At 46.2% G+C, this 18,825-nt stretch overlaps 1 protein-coding gene across 6 annotated transcripts in view; it reads left to right on the top strand.

Annotated features, from left to right (window-relative positions):
- HHAT (hedgehog acyltransferase) overlaps window positions 1-18,825 on the top strand; it is a 161,620-nt gene that overhangs the window by 106,216 nt on the left and 36,579 nt on the right. For 4 of the 6 annotated variants that reach the window (XM_006089916.3, XM_023754791.1, XM_014456865.2 and 1 more), the window contains one exon: window positions 3,020-3,221. The exons of 1 other annotated variant lie outside the window; for it this stretch is intronic. In XM_006089916.3, the coding sequence (XP_006089978.1) occupies window positions 3,020-3,221 (202 nt within the window). Of the gene's footprint in view, window positions 1-3,019; window positions 3,222-14,805; window positions 14,901-18,825 lie in introns of all 6 variants that reach the window. One more of the 6 variants, XR_002829557.1, reaches the window with a different exon arrangement.

Genomic DNA, 18,825 nt, shown 5'->3' with positions numbered 1-18,825 from the left:
ATTCCTTCCCTAAGAGGACATTTCTTCAGCTAATAAAACACCAGTGGATGCTTCTGTGGAGACTGCTTTGAAGAGTTGGTTAAACAAGAGGAAAACATCACCAAGAAACGGTCCCACCAAGATCAATGGCTTAATAGCACACGGGCCTGGGGGTGCAGAAGCCAGAACGTCCTAGGTCCCGATTTCACCTCTCCTGGCCAGTGGTTCCTTGCAAGGTGGCTTTAATGATTAGGAATGGTTATACGAGGCACCTGGCTCACGGACATCCAGTAAAGGGCAGACGTTATTAATAGCATCCGCATTTTACCCAGGTTACTCTCCTGTGGGGGGTTGCTGGGCTGCGCCGATTCTGTGAGATGGCTTGACATGAAGAAGTGGCTGCAACGGGTGCCAGCTTCCCCAAGCAGCGTCTCTACAGGCGGTGACCAGCGAAGCCGGCCGGCGGGGGCGGCCCTGGGCACACCCGCGCTCACACGATCACTGACACGGAGAGATCTTTCATTTGTGCTTTGTTGATAAAGTGGCGCTTTCTTCCACGGGGAAATCAATGTCACCGCGCAGTGGATCTCAGAGAGTGGGGCCGCACCGCTGCTTTTCTCAAAGAGAGACATTTCTGTCGTTATGAATCACGGAGCTGACACAAGGCTGGTGGAGTTTGTCAAAAGGAAATAACCTGCTTACTCTCCTCCTGCCACACCTGCCGCCTTCCAGAAGCTAAGCGTGAAGAAGGGAGGTTGATCTTCCAGCCTGGAGACCAGACCCTCCTCTGGTTTCAAACAAGCAGACGCATGTCCTTGGAGACCTGCCATGTCTGAATTTCCACAATGAAAGGAATTCTTGTCGGCTGTCCGCTAGAAGGCAAAGTCACACAGCCATCGTGCCAGGAGACGCCTAAAATAGCTGAGCATGTAGTTCTGGGCGGATGCTTCCTCGTCACATGCTTGAAAACACGTTCCTTTGGAGTTGGGTCCAATATGAAGGCCCACTGGTGCGGATGACGGGAGGTTTCTGTGCTGTCCGGGGTTTTCTGACATGCCCGGGGGAGCTCCCTGTAGGATAGTGAGATAGAATGAAAATCTCACCACGAAACAGTTATGTTAGGTGAGAAGAGTATTCGTATTACTATTAACTTGTATAAAACAGTTACCTGCAGTTTCCATAAACAGTAGTCATTCCTCATATGTTTTAAAATCGGTTTGACCACCCCTCTTTTTTTTTACAAACAGCCTCCTTACAGACAAGACTGACCGCATAAGTCCAGCCAGATGGAGTGTGGTGATGGGCAACGGTTACGTCCAGTCCAGGCTGAGAATTGTGGTCCTCTGCTGAGAACTCTAGACCAATAATCAAATAGCCTCTAGGGGGCAGCAGAACACCAACTAAAACCACTGTGCTTGGGGCTGTCAGCTTTTCTGGCTCATTGCCCAGCCCTTCCAAGTCCATGGTGCAGCACCCACCCTTCTCCCTTTAGCCTAGAAAAACTCATCCTGTAGGCCTTGCCAGGGTGGGGACCTTTGCCGTTAAGCTTTTCTTACCCCACTTGCCTCCACTCCAGAGACCCCCTTCTCCGATCTCTGAAACCCTCCTGGTCTTCCTTATATCATATCACCCAGCTTCCGCGTTTGCTATTGTTTCACCATGAGCTACACCTGTCCTGTTGGCAGGAACATTGTCTTATGTCACTGTATTTCCCATGATACCAGGACTGCCCTGGAGGCCTAGCTAAATATTTGACAGCAGATGGAGGATCCCTTAACCTGTAGCGAATGCTTGGTACATATTTGCTAATTTGATTGTCAAGATGGTCTTGTTTTTGCACAGGAGAAAGTATTTGCGTTGCTTCACTTATTTCTGAAATGGCTACATTCTCCCATGTGTTCTGGTTTGTTCCAGACTGGGGTGTAAAATAGAGGGTTTTCAAAATAAACCCAGAGGTGTGATGGAAAACATTACCGTTGGTGCCATAGATGCAGGTTGGCTCTGCTCCTTCCTGGCCGTCTGCCTTGGGCAAGTTAGCTTCTCAGCCTCAGTTTTCTCACCCATAAAACGGGGCTATCTAAGCTGATCATGTAATTTATTATCTAAACTGGAGCATATTTGAGAGTAAAGGAGGACATTTTTAAATCATTGCGATCATACAGTCTCTTGAAATATTTTTTTATTGACTGAGGAATGGCTTTTATTTTTATACTTTGGCTTTCTTATAAAATTGTCCTATTCAGAAATGATTTTCAAAATGAAATTTGGCACAAAAATTAATATACAGACAGGACAGATTGTAAAGGGTGTGTACCTAGCTCTGCAGGCCCTGCCAACCCATGGTGTGCATCTTGTCCAGCTCCAGAAAGAAATCCTGATCGCAGAACACGGACCCGCTTCTGTGCAGCCAGACGCTGTCTCGGCAGTAGAGAACGTACCCCGGGAAGGCTGTGCATGTGGGGTGATGATTTGGCTGCCTCTGAGCACAGAGCTCTTCTCCTCACTTGCGAATTCACTCCTGCCTCCGGGCAACTTGCCTGGAAAGCTGAGGAACCGGCCTTGGCACCCCTCTTCTGCACGGGCTCCTGCCGGTTTAGCAATTGTGCTTAAATACTGGGTTTACCATAAACTTAATAGTCTGAGCTGTAAAGGACACGCCTGCCTGCCTTGAATGTTGGTGTCCTCAAGTAGCCAGAGCCTCACTGCCATCCTGTGGTTGGCTTCCCAGGTTGGACACATCCCTTGTAGAAACAAAGTCCATTACTCCTCACCCGGCCTCTTGTAAGTGCCGTTTGCTATGGTAGCGAGAGCTCTTTGACCGTGTGTGCATTTAACCTAGAGCCCCGCACGGCCGAGGCCTATGTTTTTGCCAGCTCCTGGCATGATGGGAGAATTCGAGGCGTGCTCCGTGGCCTCCTGGAATAGGGGCGGGTCCGCTCACGGTGAGTGTCATCGTGTGATAGAAGAGTCAGGCCAGGGGACCGGGTGTATTGCAGGGCCAGCCCTTTGCATGGCTCCTAACAGCCTCTTCTTTCTCTAGGTATGTGTACATTCCAGTGGGCGGGTCCCAACACGGCCTGCTGGGGACACTGTTTTCCACGGCGATGACTTTTGCATTTGTGAGCTACTGGCATGGTGGGCACGACTACCTCTGGTGCTGGGCAGCGCTCAACTGGCTGGGAGTCACCGTGGAGAATGGAGTCCGGAGGCTGGTGGAGACCCCGTGCATCCAGGACAGCCTGGTGAGCAGGAGCCTGGCTCGTGGCAGGGACAGCTGAGCCGGGACCAGGGTTTGGGAGGGAGGGTGGTCATCAGATCCAGGGCCTCATGAGCCATGCTTGCTAGATGGGTTCAGAGCCTCTGTGCCTAGAGGCAGGGCAATTTAGTATAAAGAGTCTAATGGTAGCTATTTAAAAAATGTAATGTTTTAACCACAAGAGCAATACATGTTTATTATATAAAGTTAGAACACGTAGACAAGAATAGAAGAGAAAAAAGGGCTCAACAGAAAACACTGTTAATCCCCCATTCTTCCAAATATTTGCTGTGTGCACACACACACATACATTGAAAACAAATGCTGTTATTCCAGAGATATGGTTGTATCAGGACCACCTTTCTGTGTCATCAAATCCATTTCTAACAACCCTTTTTAATGGCTCCACTAAATTTCACCATTGAATGTGCTATAATTTATTTAGTCTTCTATTATTAATAATCATATTGTTCTAATTTTTTGCACTTATCAATTGCATTGAGGTGAATATCATAACCAGGATGATTGCTTATATGTAAAATTGCTACATTAATGGTTTTCTCACCTTTAAGGTTTGCCATGCATACTGTTTAACTCCGTGGTTCCCAACGTGGGCACATGCCCCACAGGGGGGCAATTTGATTTTTAAGGGGGGCAATTCGAGAAGGAGTTATTAACAGTGAATATTTTGCACTTCTTATGGTTCTAGGGACCTCATATACGATATATAAATACATATTGTGACATATTTATGCATTTCAGTTCTCTATTATATGTTTTAAAACTTTATTTGCTATATTTTCATATCACTCCATATTATTATTTTTTAACAATTTCTTAGTGATTTCTTCCTCAGTACTTCAGCTGTCCTTTCGTTCAATTATTTTTCTCTTTCATGGATGCCATGTTCTTTGGAATCTTGTTTAGACCAAGTTAATGTCCTTTTAGGCTTCCTCCATGTGAAGAGGAGTTCACTTTTTTGAATAATAAGAATTATATGTCATGGGGGGCGGGCATCAGGATTTTAGAGATGCCTAGGTGGGGCATGGCCAAAAAAAGATTGGGAACCACTGGTTTAACTCTTCCTTAGCTGCCAAAATGTGCCGAGTTACCTCCCTACCACCAGTGTGTGAGGATGCCCTCACCAGCACAGAGCAGTACTGGTGTTTTACTCTTTGCTAATTCGATAGTTACTGTTCTAGCAGCATAAAAAAGCTAAGATTTAAGACACATTCCAACTCCAGAGGAAAATGACTTGGAAAATAAATGAAGCACTTTGCTTTGCACATTTTAAGTGTTTTTAAACCATGAGTGAACGTTTTAGAATGGAAATGTGGCAGAGGATGTATTAGAAGCTTGTAGGAAATCATCGGGTCTGCATATGCAGCAATATTCTGATAACCCTGAGAAAAAGCAGCCAAGAAGAAAAATGCTGGCCTTAGTGTTACAGTAGGCAACAAAACACAAGAAATTTAGTGTGCAGTGAGTAATGTGGCTAAATTCCATCCGTAGAGGCAAGTAAAGCAAATACATTTTTAAAAAGCCAACACTACCAAAATAGAACCCATTCGAGTGTTTTTCTATTTAGCTAGCCCTTGTACAAGTGGATAGTTATTCCAATAAAAATCGGGTACAAAGTACATGGCAACATAACACAGCTGAAGGAATTTAAATATGCTCATGCATGTTTAAAGATAAGTATTTTATTCAGTAGTATCACCCAGCAATCAGCGGAAAAGAAATGTCAGTTAATTCTAATGGAAAATGACATTTCAGTGAAAGGCATGGCCATACCACACAAAGGAAAAGCCATAAAAGGTGGCATCATAGAGGTTTCCATCTTCATCCTGAAATCTGAGCGGTCTTCCCCGAGGCCTGAAACCCAGTCACCACCTGTGAAAGCCCGAGAATTCCTTCCAACCCAGGCTGAAGCCCTGTCACAGCCTCACGTTCCCTCACAGGAGGGCGAACATTAACCTTGAACTTAATGCTACGCAGTGCTCTGTGGACTTTGAGCTATGGCTTCTGTTATGAATATATTTTAAAAACCTGACATGCTGAAGAGTAACCCAAACTGAGCCATGCAGCCCGTGGCTTGTTCATTTGGTTAAAAAAAAAGGAATGAAGTCAGTGAGAACGCTCACAGGAGAAGCACTCGAATGTGCGCTCTGTCCCATCACGGCTCACGCAAGGACCCTCTTGTGTTTACCTGTTTCTGTCCACAGCTCAGGCACCTATGGACAGGGTACTTTTTGAATATATACTTTTGGTGAGATACATGCCTTTGCATATTGCAAATGTGCTGTTTAGTTTGCATGCTTGTTGAGCAAGAACATATCTCATAAAGCCTATTTTTTTTCGGCTGTCTTATCCTGACCGCCTGGTAGTTGATTGTGGGTGTTTAGACTGGAACCTCCTTGAGTACAAGGTCAGGGTCCCATCACTATTTATATCCCCAGTGGTTAGCTCGGGGCCTGTGTTAGCCTCAGTGTTAAGTCAACGCACAATTAATGCTGCTACTTGTCCCCCAAGGACTCTCCCTCATGACTCGGTATCGTATGCAGTTCAGCCCAGATTCTGTTTCCTTCAGAAAAACACGGCTGGCTTTCCAAAGGTCCACCCCCCTTTTGAAAAAACGGTTTCCTCACTTGTTGCCCTCTTGCCCTCTCTTTTCATGAATCCATTTCCTATTCTTTTGTCAAAAACTAAATAAAGACTTAATGCCTCTTTGGCACCTGCTTTCATCTGACTGGAGTCGCCCCAATTGACCTGGTGATGTTTTTACAATGTGAGTTCACTCCCCACGCCCCTCACACACTCTTCCCCTGGCATTCATCCTGCGTCTGTCTTTTAAATATAGACAGACATATATCTGAATAGCAAGGATTATCATTCCTTCTTTTCCATATCTTCTTCTTCAACCTCAAAGCTTTGTCTGGGGCACACAGTACAATAGGTTTCTATTTCTTGGTGTTAATAGAATGACAGCTGAACACTCACCCTGAGACTGGTCAGAGCTGAGTCTTGTAAACAGCAAGCCCTCTGAGGTCCTAGGAGAGCTGTTTGATCAAACTTTCTGCCATAATGGAAATGTCCATTGTATTGTCGAACGCATTAGTCACTAGCCACAGTCAGCACTTGGGTAACTAATTTTTAAATCTATTTTCATTCATTTAAATCTAAGCAGCCCCCAACTTCCTTTTTGAGCAGCCAAGTTCTAGAACATATTCCTTTTCTGGAAAAAATTAAAAGAATGTAGAGTGTTTGCTATAATCTAGAATGATCTTCATTAATGTGTGGTACCTCATATATCCGACTGGTTACTGATTCTCTCCACTCAAATATCTCACAGCTATCTCTGACTTAGCCTGTGTAGCACTGAACTCATGTGCCCTTATCTCTCAGTATTCCACCCAGCTCCTCCCCCTCAAGTATTCTCTGTTTCTGCAAATGGCACATCCTCGGTCTAGTTACTTAGGTCCCAAACCATCAAGGTATCCTTTCTGTGCCCCTGTCCCAGTTCTTCCTTTCTGCCTCCTCAGTAAAGATGATTACTATTATTATTATTATTATTATTATTTGCTTGTTTTCATTTCCACTGAGTCATCCTAATACAACTGTTCTCATTTCTTGCCAGGTCTACCATGTAGTGTCTAACTAGTCTCCCTGCTTCCACTTTTGCCTTTTTCTTATACTTTTAAAAAATATATATTTTATTGATTTTTTACAGACAGGAAGGGAGAGGGATAGAGAGTTAGAAACATCAATGAGAGAGAAACATCGATCAGCTGCCTCCTGCACACCTCCTACTGGTGATGTGACCGCAACCAAGGTACATGCCCTTGACCGGAATCGAACCTGGGACCCTTCAGTCCGCAGGACGACGCTCTATCCACCCAGCCAAACCGGTTAGGGCCATTTTGCCTTTTTCAATTCATTATCCTCACTGTGCTGAGTGATGCTTCTCAATAAAATCCCAACTATGTTATTGTCCTTCTTAAAATCCTTAGTGGCATCCCGTTTTCTTAGGACCAACTACCCAATATTTAAGATGGCCTATGTGAGGCCTTGCCTGATCTTGACCTTGCTACCTCTCTTCATCCTCTCTGCCCCTCCTCCTCACACTCTGTTCTTCCACCTGGTCACTTACATGCCTGGCCCCTCCAGCCTCAGCTCCCACATGCAGGCTCTTCTATCTCCTAGGATGCTCTCTCTTCTCCTCCACCCGTATTCATCCTTCAGATTTCAGCTTGAACGATGCCTTGCATGGGTCCCCTTCACTGACCCTCCTAAGTCAAACAGGTCTCATTTAATAACTCGTGTGGGCACCTTGTATGTCTCTTCTGCTATACTTATCACAGGTGCAGTGAAATAGTTTTATGGAATAACCTGTTTAATTCTTAGCTCCATTACTGAACCGTAACCCTCATGAGGTCAGAGACCGGCATTTTTGACACTTATCACATTGCCGGGCACAGAGTAGGCACGCAGTAAATATTTGTTGAATGAATGAATGATACTTTCTGACTTCCGTGAGGGGAGTCAAGAGGAAGTCAGCTTACGCAGCAGCGTGAAGAATAAGGTGAGGCTTGTTAAGCATTATACAGGGTGTTTATTTTATTTTCTAGCAGGGTAGATACTAATTGGTCTAGTTATGAAAAAATGCTATTTTAATGCTGAGTGCACAGAATACATAAGGGGAAGAGAGGGGTAGGGAGGAATGAGCCCTCCCTGTACCCTGCTGCTTTGTGAGAGGGGGATTATTGCTTGTGACTCACCGAGGCAGAGCTGTAGGAAGCTGACACAAGGCATTTTCATAAAGCACCGGGCTGGTGGACAAAGAGAGGAGTCACTGATCAGGCAACATGCTTTCTCTCTATACAAGTGCTCTCCCAGGGAGCCAGAATCTGTGTTCAGCCTTGAAATGTTTTTATTTTAATAAGTGAAATATTTTGAAGCATCAGTAGAGTGACTCACCTTCTCGCCAGTTCTCAATCTGATCTCTCCTTTGAAGGAGGACACCTTCAGGCTGCTTGCCAGTCATTCCAACACAAAGGAGAGTCTACATCTCCAGCCATTCACCCACCCACCCCCATTTCCATTTCATTGAATGACACAAATGCCTTCCTCCCACTCCCCTCCCCCCTCTTCGTTGCCCCAAGAGTGCCCTGCTAAGCTGATTTATATTCTCTCCGAAGCAGTAAAGTTTCTATTTATAGACTTAATTGAGGAAGCGCGCCTCCAGTGAAAATCACGGAGGGTCCGTCTGATGGTTCTGGGAGGGATCTGATGCCTTGGTGTGTCAGAAGGAACCCAAAGACCATGGCGCTATGGCGACGTTCATTTAGTTTATCCGATGTATTGAACAGTTTGACGTTGAAAATGTAGGTGCAGAAATCCCAAGAGTTTGAGCAATCAGTCACTTTAAATATATATTTTATTGTTTTTTTACAGAGAGGAAGGGAGAGGGAAAGATCCCCACAGAGAAGAAAATGTATGACCAGTGAATCACGCAGGCTCCTAACTCACCAACTGGCAAGATGCACATGTACATGCCCTTGACTGGAATCGAACCCGGGACCCTTCAGTCCGCAGGCCAATGCTCTATCCACTGAGCCAAACCAGTCAGGGCGAGCAATCAGTCACTTTAAAAGGATAATTGATTGTAAGATCACCAGCACTATCCAACCAATGGATACTTAGTTCTGCGGGCTCCTAACTCACCAACTGGCAAGATGCACATGTTCGTCGGCCTGATTAGAAAACCCTTTCACTAGGGGTCAGTGATCACAGCCCCAACTCACTCGCTGGAGAAATACAAGGCCAGCTGCGCCGAGAAGAGCTGTTCTGCTTGGCCATGGCCCGTGATCTACTCCTCCGCTACTTAGATTCATTTCCACAAATGGAGATCAGGCGCTCAGTGTAGAGGAGCCAATTTCTCCTGACCGGAACCTGTCCCAGACTCAGCTCACTTAGCCAGTCAGCCTGTCCTTCACTTCTTTATTTGCTCATTTATGAAAAATAAATTTCAGCGCCCTACGTGGGAGACAACTTGCAGAGCACCGGAGAGCTCTGAGCGAAAAGCGTGATGCCTCCCTCCTGATTCCTTCTCTGCTTCCTCCTCCAGTGCTTCAACGTAGGTAGCGTGCTGAGCTGTCAGGGCCCAGCTGTAGGGTCTATTATTACCACTTTCCCTACATGAGTGAAGTGTCTTGCCTGGCCTCCTGTCAGGATGGTCATCTTTACAGTGGCTCCTTTGGATTAAAGAGGCAATAAAACGGTGGGACACACACTTTGTCTATGAAGACCTAAATGATCTCTATAAAAAATGGACTTGCTCCATAAACATCAAAAATAATGGCTGGCCTAGTCTGCCCAGGCATTGCTCAGAGGAAAGGTCCAGGCGAGAGACAGACATTGGGGAGAATGTAGGTGATATTTGGAGCCATGGGAATGTTTGAGGGGAGAGAGAGAGAGAGAGAGAGAGAGTGAGAGAGAGAGAGAGAGAGAAGGAGAGGGGAGGGCTGCGAGTCATCTTCCTTGTCCCCCAGGGGTTGATGATCTAGCTGGAGAGGCGAGATGTGCGTAGCTCAGTTGAGGGCCCGTGTGAGGCATGATGTGCAGAGACCAGATGAGTCACGGAGGCAGCTGGTGTTCGGGAGGCGGGCGGTCATTGTGAGCTAACCTTTAGGAATGGCTTCAAGGGCTGGGGCTCGAGTAGGACGCTGAAGAATTGAGAGTGGGATTTGGACAGGTGAGTAGAGAGGAGAAGGTGGGCATTACAGGACAGGAGGGCAGCACACACAGCCTGAGGTCAGGAGAGAGAAGCCAGAGGCTCAGGCCAGGAGGCTGACCTAACAGACAGGGCAGTGGAGGAAAGGAGATTAGAGAGGCCAAGTGGTCCCCCATTTAAAGGGATCTGAATGCCACATTTAGAAATACACAAATGCAAGCTGTTTAACCAAACAGGGGAACATCAAATTAAGGTATTAATCCCACACCTCCAATTAGCCTGTGTGGCAGCTTGTTAGCACCCCTTGGGCCCCTGGATCAGAAAAAAGCAGTGCGTGTGTTTATGAACAGTGTGTTCCTTGCGGGGATGACGGCCCGCTGGGGCCCCCTCTGTTGTCTCCCACTCATTAACGATGCAGGAAACACTGCGCGATTCACTGGTCATACATTTTCTTCTCTGTGGGGATCTGAGCCCGAGCCTTAACCCCTCTGGTCTGAGAGGTAGAATTATTCTGCAAAGAATTCCACCACTTAGTTAAATATGTTTAATATGGCAAAAGCATTTTCAAAGGTTCTTTTTAACTTTCTGTTACTGAGTCTACTATCTGACAGGCTTTGAAAGAGAGTCCATTTTCAGATATTAATGGATTGACCAGCTGGGTCTGGCAGCCCTTGGACTTCTGCTGCCTTTCCAGTCCCTCCCAGGTTAACCCCGAGCAAGGCAGGGGTCAGGGTCTCGTCTTTGCTGGGGGAAAATGCTAAGCCAAAGATGAGAGCCATGGCTTGAATGTAAATGCTTAAGACTGGCTTTCCTAGGTGGCGGGCGGGGTTAGATTCTTTACCTGAGCGCCCCTGGTTTCTGCGTCTACAGCCCAGATACGTGCTGGTTTCTCTAACCACAGTCTAGAGCAGTGGTGGCGAACCTTTTGAGCTCGGCGTGTCAGCATTTTGAAAAACCCTAACTTAACTCTGGTGCCCTGTCACATATAGAAATTTTTTGATCTTTGCAACCATAGTAAAACAAAGATTTATATTTTTTATATTTATTTTATATATTTAAATGCCATTTAACAAAGAAAAATCAACCAAAAAATGAGTTCGCGTGTCACCTCTGACACGCGTGTCATAGGTTCGCCATCACTGGTCTAGTGCCAAGCAGCTTTCCACTGGTGAACTTGGGGAAAAGCAAAATTTCATCATGTGTAGGTTGAATATTTGGATGTGTGTTTCCAAATCTGGGTCTCTTTTTTTGCCCAGAACATCTAAATTGCCCATCGGAAGTAGCAGAGTTTGGGTTTCCAGTGTTATTATCAATGAAAGGATGAGATAGCCCCTTCTTGCCAAGATAATGCACACATGCTTAGTGTAAAACGTTTTTACATACATATTTATTTACAACATTTGTGTATATTATGTATATAAGAGGTAGTGTGTGAATATATGTATGTGTATATGCGTGTGTGTGTGTGTGTGTTCATTTTTTTTTAAAGCTCTGAGAAGTCAAAAATGAGCAGGACTTCCAAAATATCTCACATTCCTCCCAAGACCTAGAAATAAACGCAGCTTAAAAAGGCATATTGAGCAGCTGCCGGCCTGGTTTGAGACGCACTGGGTTGGTTTCAATGCACTTGTGATTGCCGACATTTATTGAGACACACAGTTTAAGGTGGCTCTTGCTTCTTCCTTTGGTGTCAACCTTGTCGCCCACCCAATACCATGTCGCCCTCCCAATACCAAGTGCTGCCACAGCCGCTGTCTGTCCCGAGGGTGGCAGGAAGGCAGCTGCTATGAAGGGTGCAGGGCACCTATCAAGCCGACTCCGTGCTGTTCAGAGTGATGCTGCTGAAATAATTTCATTGCGAGGAAAGATGAAAACGAAGAGTAAAGAATAACAGATATAATGACGTTTTATTTTTATTTAAAAACGCATACAAGCCCAGGAAAGTGTGTGAAAGGTTGTGCACTAAAACGTTAATGGCGGTTAACTCTTACTGGTGGGATTACTTGTCATACGTGTTCTCTTGGTTTCTGCCCATGTATTTGTCTAGCCTTTTCCTACAGTGACTATGTATCGTCTAATTAAAGGTTCTTGAGAGAAAAGAGGACAGATGGACCACCCTCAGGGGGCTTTGCTCGGCTGACCCTGATGCTTGACGGATGCTAGAATTGAAGGTTACAGTTGTCTTTCTCAGGAGCAAGGCCCGTGGAATGACTCTTCTGAAAAGTGGTCCACGTGCAGTGGGCATGTTCACCAACGCCGTTACCCCACCATCTCACGTGCTTTCAATCGTAGCTTTGTCGTTATCCCTGTTTGACAGTGAGAAAACACTGAAATGCAGAAAGCTTAGGAAATGTATGTTCCTGGTGTGAAAGTCACATCTTAGCACAAGGCTTCATTTTGATGAATAAGCAGGAGAGCACCCTCCATCCTTCACGCCTGTGTTCGTCCCCCAGCAGCAACGACTTTCCGTTCCCTGGTTTCTGATATTTACTTCTGTCTTTCTAAATAGAGTCTATAATTTATTTATTATTGTAAATATTAACTGCTTTCTACATGAGGTTTTAGCATCTTAGACCTACTCCCCCTAATATAATAAGATCTCTGTGTTTTTTTTGTTAATTTCAGTGTCTACATTATTATCACTGTGTTAAGTGCGGCTCACTGCCAAGCCTGTTAATATGCTATAATTGCTTTTCCTTTCTTAGTCGACTGTTTTACCTCCCTCAGATTAAGGATTGCCTGGCCTCCTTTGTCTGATTAGTAGTTTACTGTCACCACTTCTTCCCAACAAAAGTGAAAAATCCTCAGAATAGTATTCTCCAGGTCGTCAGACATATCTGGAATCTGTCAGCTCTTTTCTTTTCCTGGAGAATCTCTCTTGAAGCCCTCCCCCCTCTCTCCTCCTTTCCCATCTGGTTCATTTCTCTTCGGACCTGCTGGATGGGCAAAGAGAGAGACAGGTGTTGGGTAATTGCTGAGCGCTGTTACTGTACCTGTTGCCCCTCAGTTTAGAGTCTCTCTGATGTGGTTATGAAAAAACCCTTCATCTTGGGGGTGGAGAAAGAGGGAAACCCAGGGTCTATGTGCTCATTACCCGGATGTTTAACCAGCCTCCCTGGTCTTCTCTGACATGGTGTGCTGTTGCCACCTGTGGAATGTGGTTCTTCTAAAGGCTGGGCCTTCTGGAGATCTGGCATATGAATGACTCTCTGCTTTGGCATCTAGTATTCAGGTAGCTCAGCTCTGCTAATTCCTTCATCTGCTTTCTAATTTATAAAAATGGGTTGGCTTTGCTCACCTGCTCTTCGCTTCTCTCCTGTTTATTGTCTGTAGATTTCTCTGTCATTTCACATCATTTTAATGGGGTTATTGAAGGGAACAGAGATGACTCATCTACTCTATTTAACTGGACGTTACTAGAAGAGTTCTCTGTGCTTCAGTTGGTGGATCATTTCGCAATGACTTACCTTTTGGATTTTTAAATATCAAGTTTGTTCAAAAAGCAGGCCTTGCCCTAAGCTGCTGTTTTTATTTTTGAACAGCATATAGCTGAGGCCACAGCTGTCACGTCCTCAGCTTATTTAATAGTCCCAAGGGACCTCAGTGCTGCCTGGAGAGGGAGACCCCAGTGCCAGGAGCAGCCATAACTTGGTCCTGATAGTCATCTGGCTTCCATCTCCTCACCCATTGGCCTTGACTCTTTATACTCCAGGGAAGTGGCCAGGGTCGAAGGTCATTTAGTGGAAAGTTTCCTAGATTTCCTCTTTTTTATTACTTTATTCCTTTTTAATTGATGAAATAATTCATGACCATATGCTCCTGAAAAAAAACCCCACAAAACAAAACAGAGCCTGGTCAGAGTGGTGCAGTTGGTTGAGCATTGTCCTGTGCCCCAAAAAGTCGCTGATTTCAGTTCTTGGCTGGGGCACATGGCTGGATTTTAGGTTCAACCCCAGTCGAAGGTAACTGATCGATGTATTTCTCTCTCTCTCTCTCTCTCTCTCTCTCTCTCTCTCTCTCTCTCCTTCCTCTCTCTAAGCATGTCCTCAGGTAAGGCACCCATCCCCCCAAACAAGCTACACCTTGCTCAGTTTCCTCCCACAAGAGGTAACCATTGTTTATCAGATTGTAGTATAGCTTCCCACACCTTCACTACTCTGTGTGTGCATGGGTGTGCTTTAAGAAATGTATAAGTACTGTAACATTTGTACTTTTTTAGACTCCTCATGGTATGCTTTGAAGAAGTTTCTATATTAGTGTATGCAGATCTGCATAATTGGACACGGCACGGCTATATTATAATTTGTTTAGCCGTTCTTCTACTGTTGAGAATTTAGGCTGCTTTTAGTGTTTTACTTCTGCAAATGCATCCTCAGTGAAGATGCCTGCTCCTGCCTCCTTGTTCATACGTGTAAGTGTTCCTTTAGGGCAGGTACTGAACACAGATAGAAGAGAGCAGGGGTTGGTGAACCATGAGCCAGAGCTGGTCTGTTGCCTGTTTTTCTATGGCCTGCAACTAAGAGTCGTCTTTACATTTTAAAATTGTTTTTGTTCAATGGTCCATACTTTCCCCAATGAACTGAAGGATCACCTTTCATGTATAGTAAATATCCAAATATACATGAGTTCACTTTGAGGTTCTAGTCCTGTTTTACTAGTAGGCACTACTTTCTGTTAGTAAGATGGTATCATCTGCACATCTTAAGTTACTGATTTCACCAATTTTCACTCCTCCTTTCTCTGAGTCTAACCCAGTTTTCAGTAAGAATGTGCTCTGTGTACAGATTAAACAAATACGGATATAAGATGCGCCCTTGTCTGTCACCTTTGCCTGTAGGAACCATGGCGTCTCTCCATCTTCTGCCCTGACAGTGGCTTCCTGTCCACAGCCTCTGCTGTTTTATCTAAGCCGGACACGGAGCTACAGAGCAGGTGACTTGCCCATCCACGCGAAACTGGCTCTGCCTCCGTCACTGTAGTCATTTGATTCTCTCTCAGGAGCACGCATTGCTTGGGTCTCAGTAGCAAACAGAGGTCAGAGCCCCACAGAGAAGAAAACGTATGACCAGTTAATCGCACAGAGGTTAACTTCAGGGACCAGATCTTTTTTGAAGCTCCTTATAAGGAGGAACGGAGCATTGCTTTCTGAGCGCCTTCTGGGTCCCCTTGGCATGGATATAGGAGGAGATGAAACATGTAGGAAGCCAGGGGGTTGTGTCACTTATTTGGGGAAAGGGAGAGACAGGTGTTGGATAATTACTGAGCACACAGTACGCATGGGTCTTGGATGATGCCGAGTAGAGAAGAGGCCGCCCCGTCCTTCCAGAATTTACCATACTGGTAGGAACATGAGGGCGACGGTAACTTGTGAAACGTGCACTTCTAAATGGAAATGACCCGAGTGCCCTGAGAAAGCAATCTGAGAGAAGCAGTGCCTGGCAGTTTGGTCCAGATGGGATGGGGGCCTGGATGATTTTGGAGTCTGAGTCCTCCCACCCTGAGGGCCTCCCTCTGGCTGCCCTTCCCTTTCACAAGTCTCTGGTTTCATCTTCATGGCCTGCGGGTATCTCCGCCCTCCCGTCCCCCCCCCCCCCCCCACATTTCCTTGCTTATCCTCTGGTTAGCAGTTTTATTAGAAAACGAAAAACGCCAGTGATTATTTGGAAGAACTGTGTCCAGCTGCTCAAACCCACCCAGTTTCTGTTTTTAGCTTCTCCCCCACTTAAAAATAAACGGGATCGGGTCCCACTTGCCAAGCCTCTGTCACCATCTCCAGCAGCCATTTCTCCAGCCCATCTGCTCCCCCAGATGCTCAGCCTGGCCCCTCCCCCAGCTCAGCCCCACATGCAGCCCCTCCGTGGACAAGTGTGGGGCCAGCAGCCCCCTGCAGCATCTGCCCCCCACCCCCGGGCTGTGCTGGGCGTCACTTCTGACCCAGATTCTGCAGCCCACACCCCCGGGCCCAGCTCATGTGTCCCAGCCAGTCCTGTGATTTCCAGGGACAGGATGTTGACTGGAAAAGATAGAAGAGTTGCCATGGAGATATGAATAAACACAAGCCATGGACACGTTGCAGCAGGAAATTCAAACGAGTTTGACAGAAGTTTCGTTCAGCCCTACGGTTTACTTTGATTGGGTTTCATGGCTCACTTCTGGAATCTTAGAGGGAAGCTTAAATCCAGTGCTAAACTGTCAACATGACATCCCCACGCCCCAGCTCTTATCTCTTCGGTCACAGTGTGCTTGCCCTGAGAAATTAGAGGTCGGCCTCTGCTTTTCTGGATGTTCTGAGGGCCTTGCTGTATCCAGGCCCAAGGCCCACTCAGTACCTGGGGTTATAGCAACAACAACATGGAGAGAAACTGCCGCAACCTGCATGTAGGTCAGAGTGCCTGTGGAGAACTAGTCACCCTGCACGGCACCGTGATGCTCTCCAACCTGCTCCACCTCCCTTTCCTCGTCTTCCCTTGTGTTCAGGGTTGTGGGATGAAGAGGCTTGGAACTGGGGTGCATCTAGCCTAAACATGGCTCGGGGCACAGGGCTCCCCTTTTTTCATACTTGATGCCAAGGGTTATTTTTTTTTTTTTTTTTTTCGGGGGGGGGGGGGGGGAATGACCCAGCACGGAGGCCCTGTAAGGGGCTCTTTCCTGCCGGGAGGTGCATTTTCCTGGGCCCTCGGGGAAAGGGGACCCGGTTTTGGCAGTGCTCCTAAGGAAGGAGGAAGGGAAGTGCTGTGCCTTACAGGCCAAGAGGGAAGTCAGCTCCATAATGAACGTGGAAGAAAACACTCACCCTCTTTCCAGAGGGCGCTGTGGACCTTTCAGGCAGGACAGTTCTGTCACGCACTTCGCAGTATGTTTATCATCCCTGGACCCTGTCCATCAATAACACAGCAACCTCATGCAATCATGTTGTCCTGGGGATAACCAAAAATGCCCAGCAAATTTCCAGGCATCCTCCGGGGGACAGTGCCCCTCCCACTTTTTGCCGAGAGGCTATTGAATTGCCACAGGCTCATCTAGCTGGGAAGAGACCATGACCAGCCCGGAGCTCTTTTTATCACGATATTTCTGTGTTCATGAAAATCAAACTCTGTTTACCAATCGTTGCCTTATCTGATCAAGTTGGTGATTCTGATTTTCAGACCTGATGGCTCTTCGCTGTATCCTGATCTATTTCCTCACTGAGTTTACAATTCATTGTGAGTTCTCTGACCAAGGGGTTTTCAAGCATCTAAGCCATGAGGACGGGTGACTGCCTTAAGGCTTGGCCCCTGCACACGGCAGCCAGCATCTTAGAGGTGAAGGACCACAGGAGCAGTGACCACAATCGCTATAGGACTTCAGAGGAGAGAGTGTAAAGGAACAAAGAGTTTCAAGTGGGAACTTTGGCCCCCTGGCCCTAGAGCCTCACAAAGTCATATTTATTGATGGAGCTGGCTGGGCAGAGGGAATATACCCTTCCAGCCTTGCCCATACGGCATTCCCCCCTCCCCCTCCCCCCAGGAAACCTAAGTATGGGACTCTACTCTTAGAACATGCAACACCTGACTGTTGAGTCAGGGGCACTGACCTCTTTTCCCTTAGATTGTCAAAAAAAAAAATGACAATAACCAACACAACAGTAGCATCTGGTGTGAATGCCTGGTCTTGAACCATACACATACAGGTCATATAATAAGAGTTGCATCTTATTGGTCACGTTGCATAATAAGGTTGTATCTGACTGGATTCTTGGCACCAGAAATCCTTATATGCACCTATAGGCACCTGATTTCTTAAAAGGTCACTTTGGAACAAAAAGGGTAGGTAAGGACAACTATTATTATTGTAAATCAATCAAAATTATACCTATTTTTTGTGAAATTGGCAAAAAATACATGTTTTTTGGTGTGCCACTGGATTTTGGTCATTAGTGTGTGTGTGCTATGAGACGAAGAAGGCTGAAAATCGCTGCTCTAGAGTTTTTGTGAACCAATGGCCGAGGCCAGATGGTTCCCTAGAAACAGAGAAAGAATCCTCAATGTCAAAAACGGTTCCTTCTACAGTGTGTCCGGGGAATCTGAAGGGGAGAGACGGTTGCAGCCGAGACAAAGACCCCTAGGCAGTTGATTGTACCCTCTGTGGACTCTCCAGGCTGCCCCTCTCTTTCCTCCTGTGGTCGGTCCTTCATTCTGCTCTTCCTCTGGCTCGCGGTCAATTTCATCAGTTCAGAGGATTGGGCTATTAGTTAAAATTAGGCTTTTGGATTTTCTTGTTCATCATCTATTTTGTCTCCCACCCACTCCCCCTGGGGGATAATTAAGAATTGCCTATGAGCCTCTTGATTTCTCCTGTAAGTCTTTCTAGCTTATTGATTCCAACAGCTTTAACATCTTGCTTTTTTAAAAAAATTAGCTCTCTCTAAAAATTAAATTGTGGTTATTCGTTTCAGATTTTAGATGTCCTCCCTCCTGTTTCTGAGACTAGAGGCTCGTCCATATTTTCTATTATTTTGACTATTTTTTTCCATAAGCAGAAGTAGGAATGTATTGACTCCTATAGTTGAGAGAGATACTTGGGAAATCAGAGAATTAAGGGAACATCCATGGGAGCCAGGGCCTCGGGTGATGGAGAAGGAGCCCTGCTCCTCCAGCACCCATTCCTCCCCCCCACCCCCAGCCTCCAGCACCCACTCCCCCTTGCCTCCTGCCTTGTTCTGCACTTACCCCTCAGCTCTGCCTCCCAGCAGAACCTACCTTGCCTCGTGCCAGGTAACCTGGCACCGCAGCCGTGCTTAGCAACCCAATGCAAAGCGAGTTTTCTCAGCATCTCTCTATTGATTATCTAATAATTGTAATCATTTCCCCTAAAAGGA

This window comes from Myotis lucifugus, unplaced genomic scaffold, assembly GCF_000147115.1.
Source record: "Myotis lucifugus unplaced genomic scaffold, Myoluc2.0 scaffold_65, whole genome shotgun sequence".
Lineage (NCBI taxonomy): Eukaryota > Metazoa > Chordata > Mammalia > Chiroptera > Vespertilionidae > Myotis > Myotis lucifugus.
This window is presented reverse-complemented; position numbering and strand designations above follow the sequence as displayed.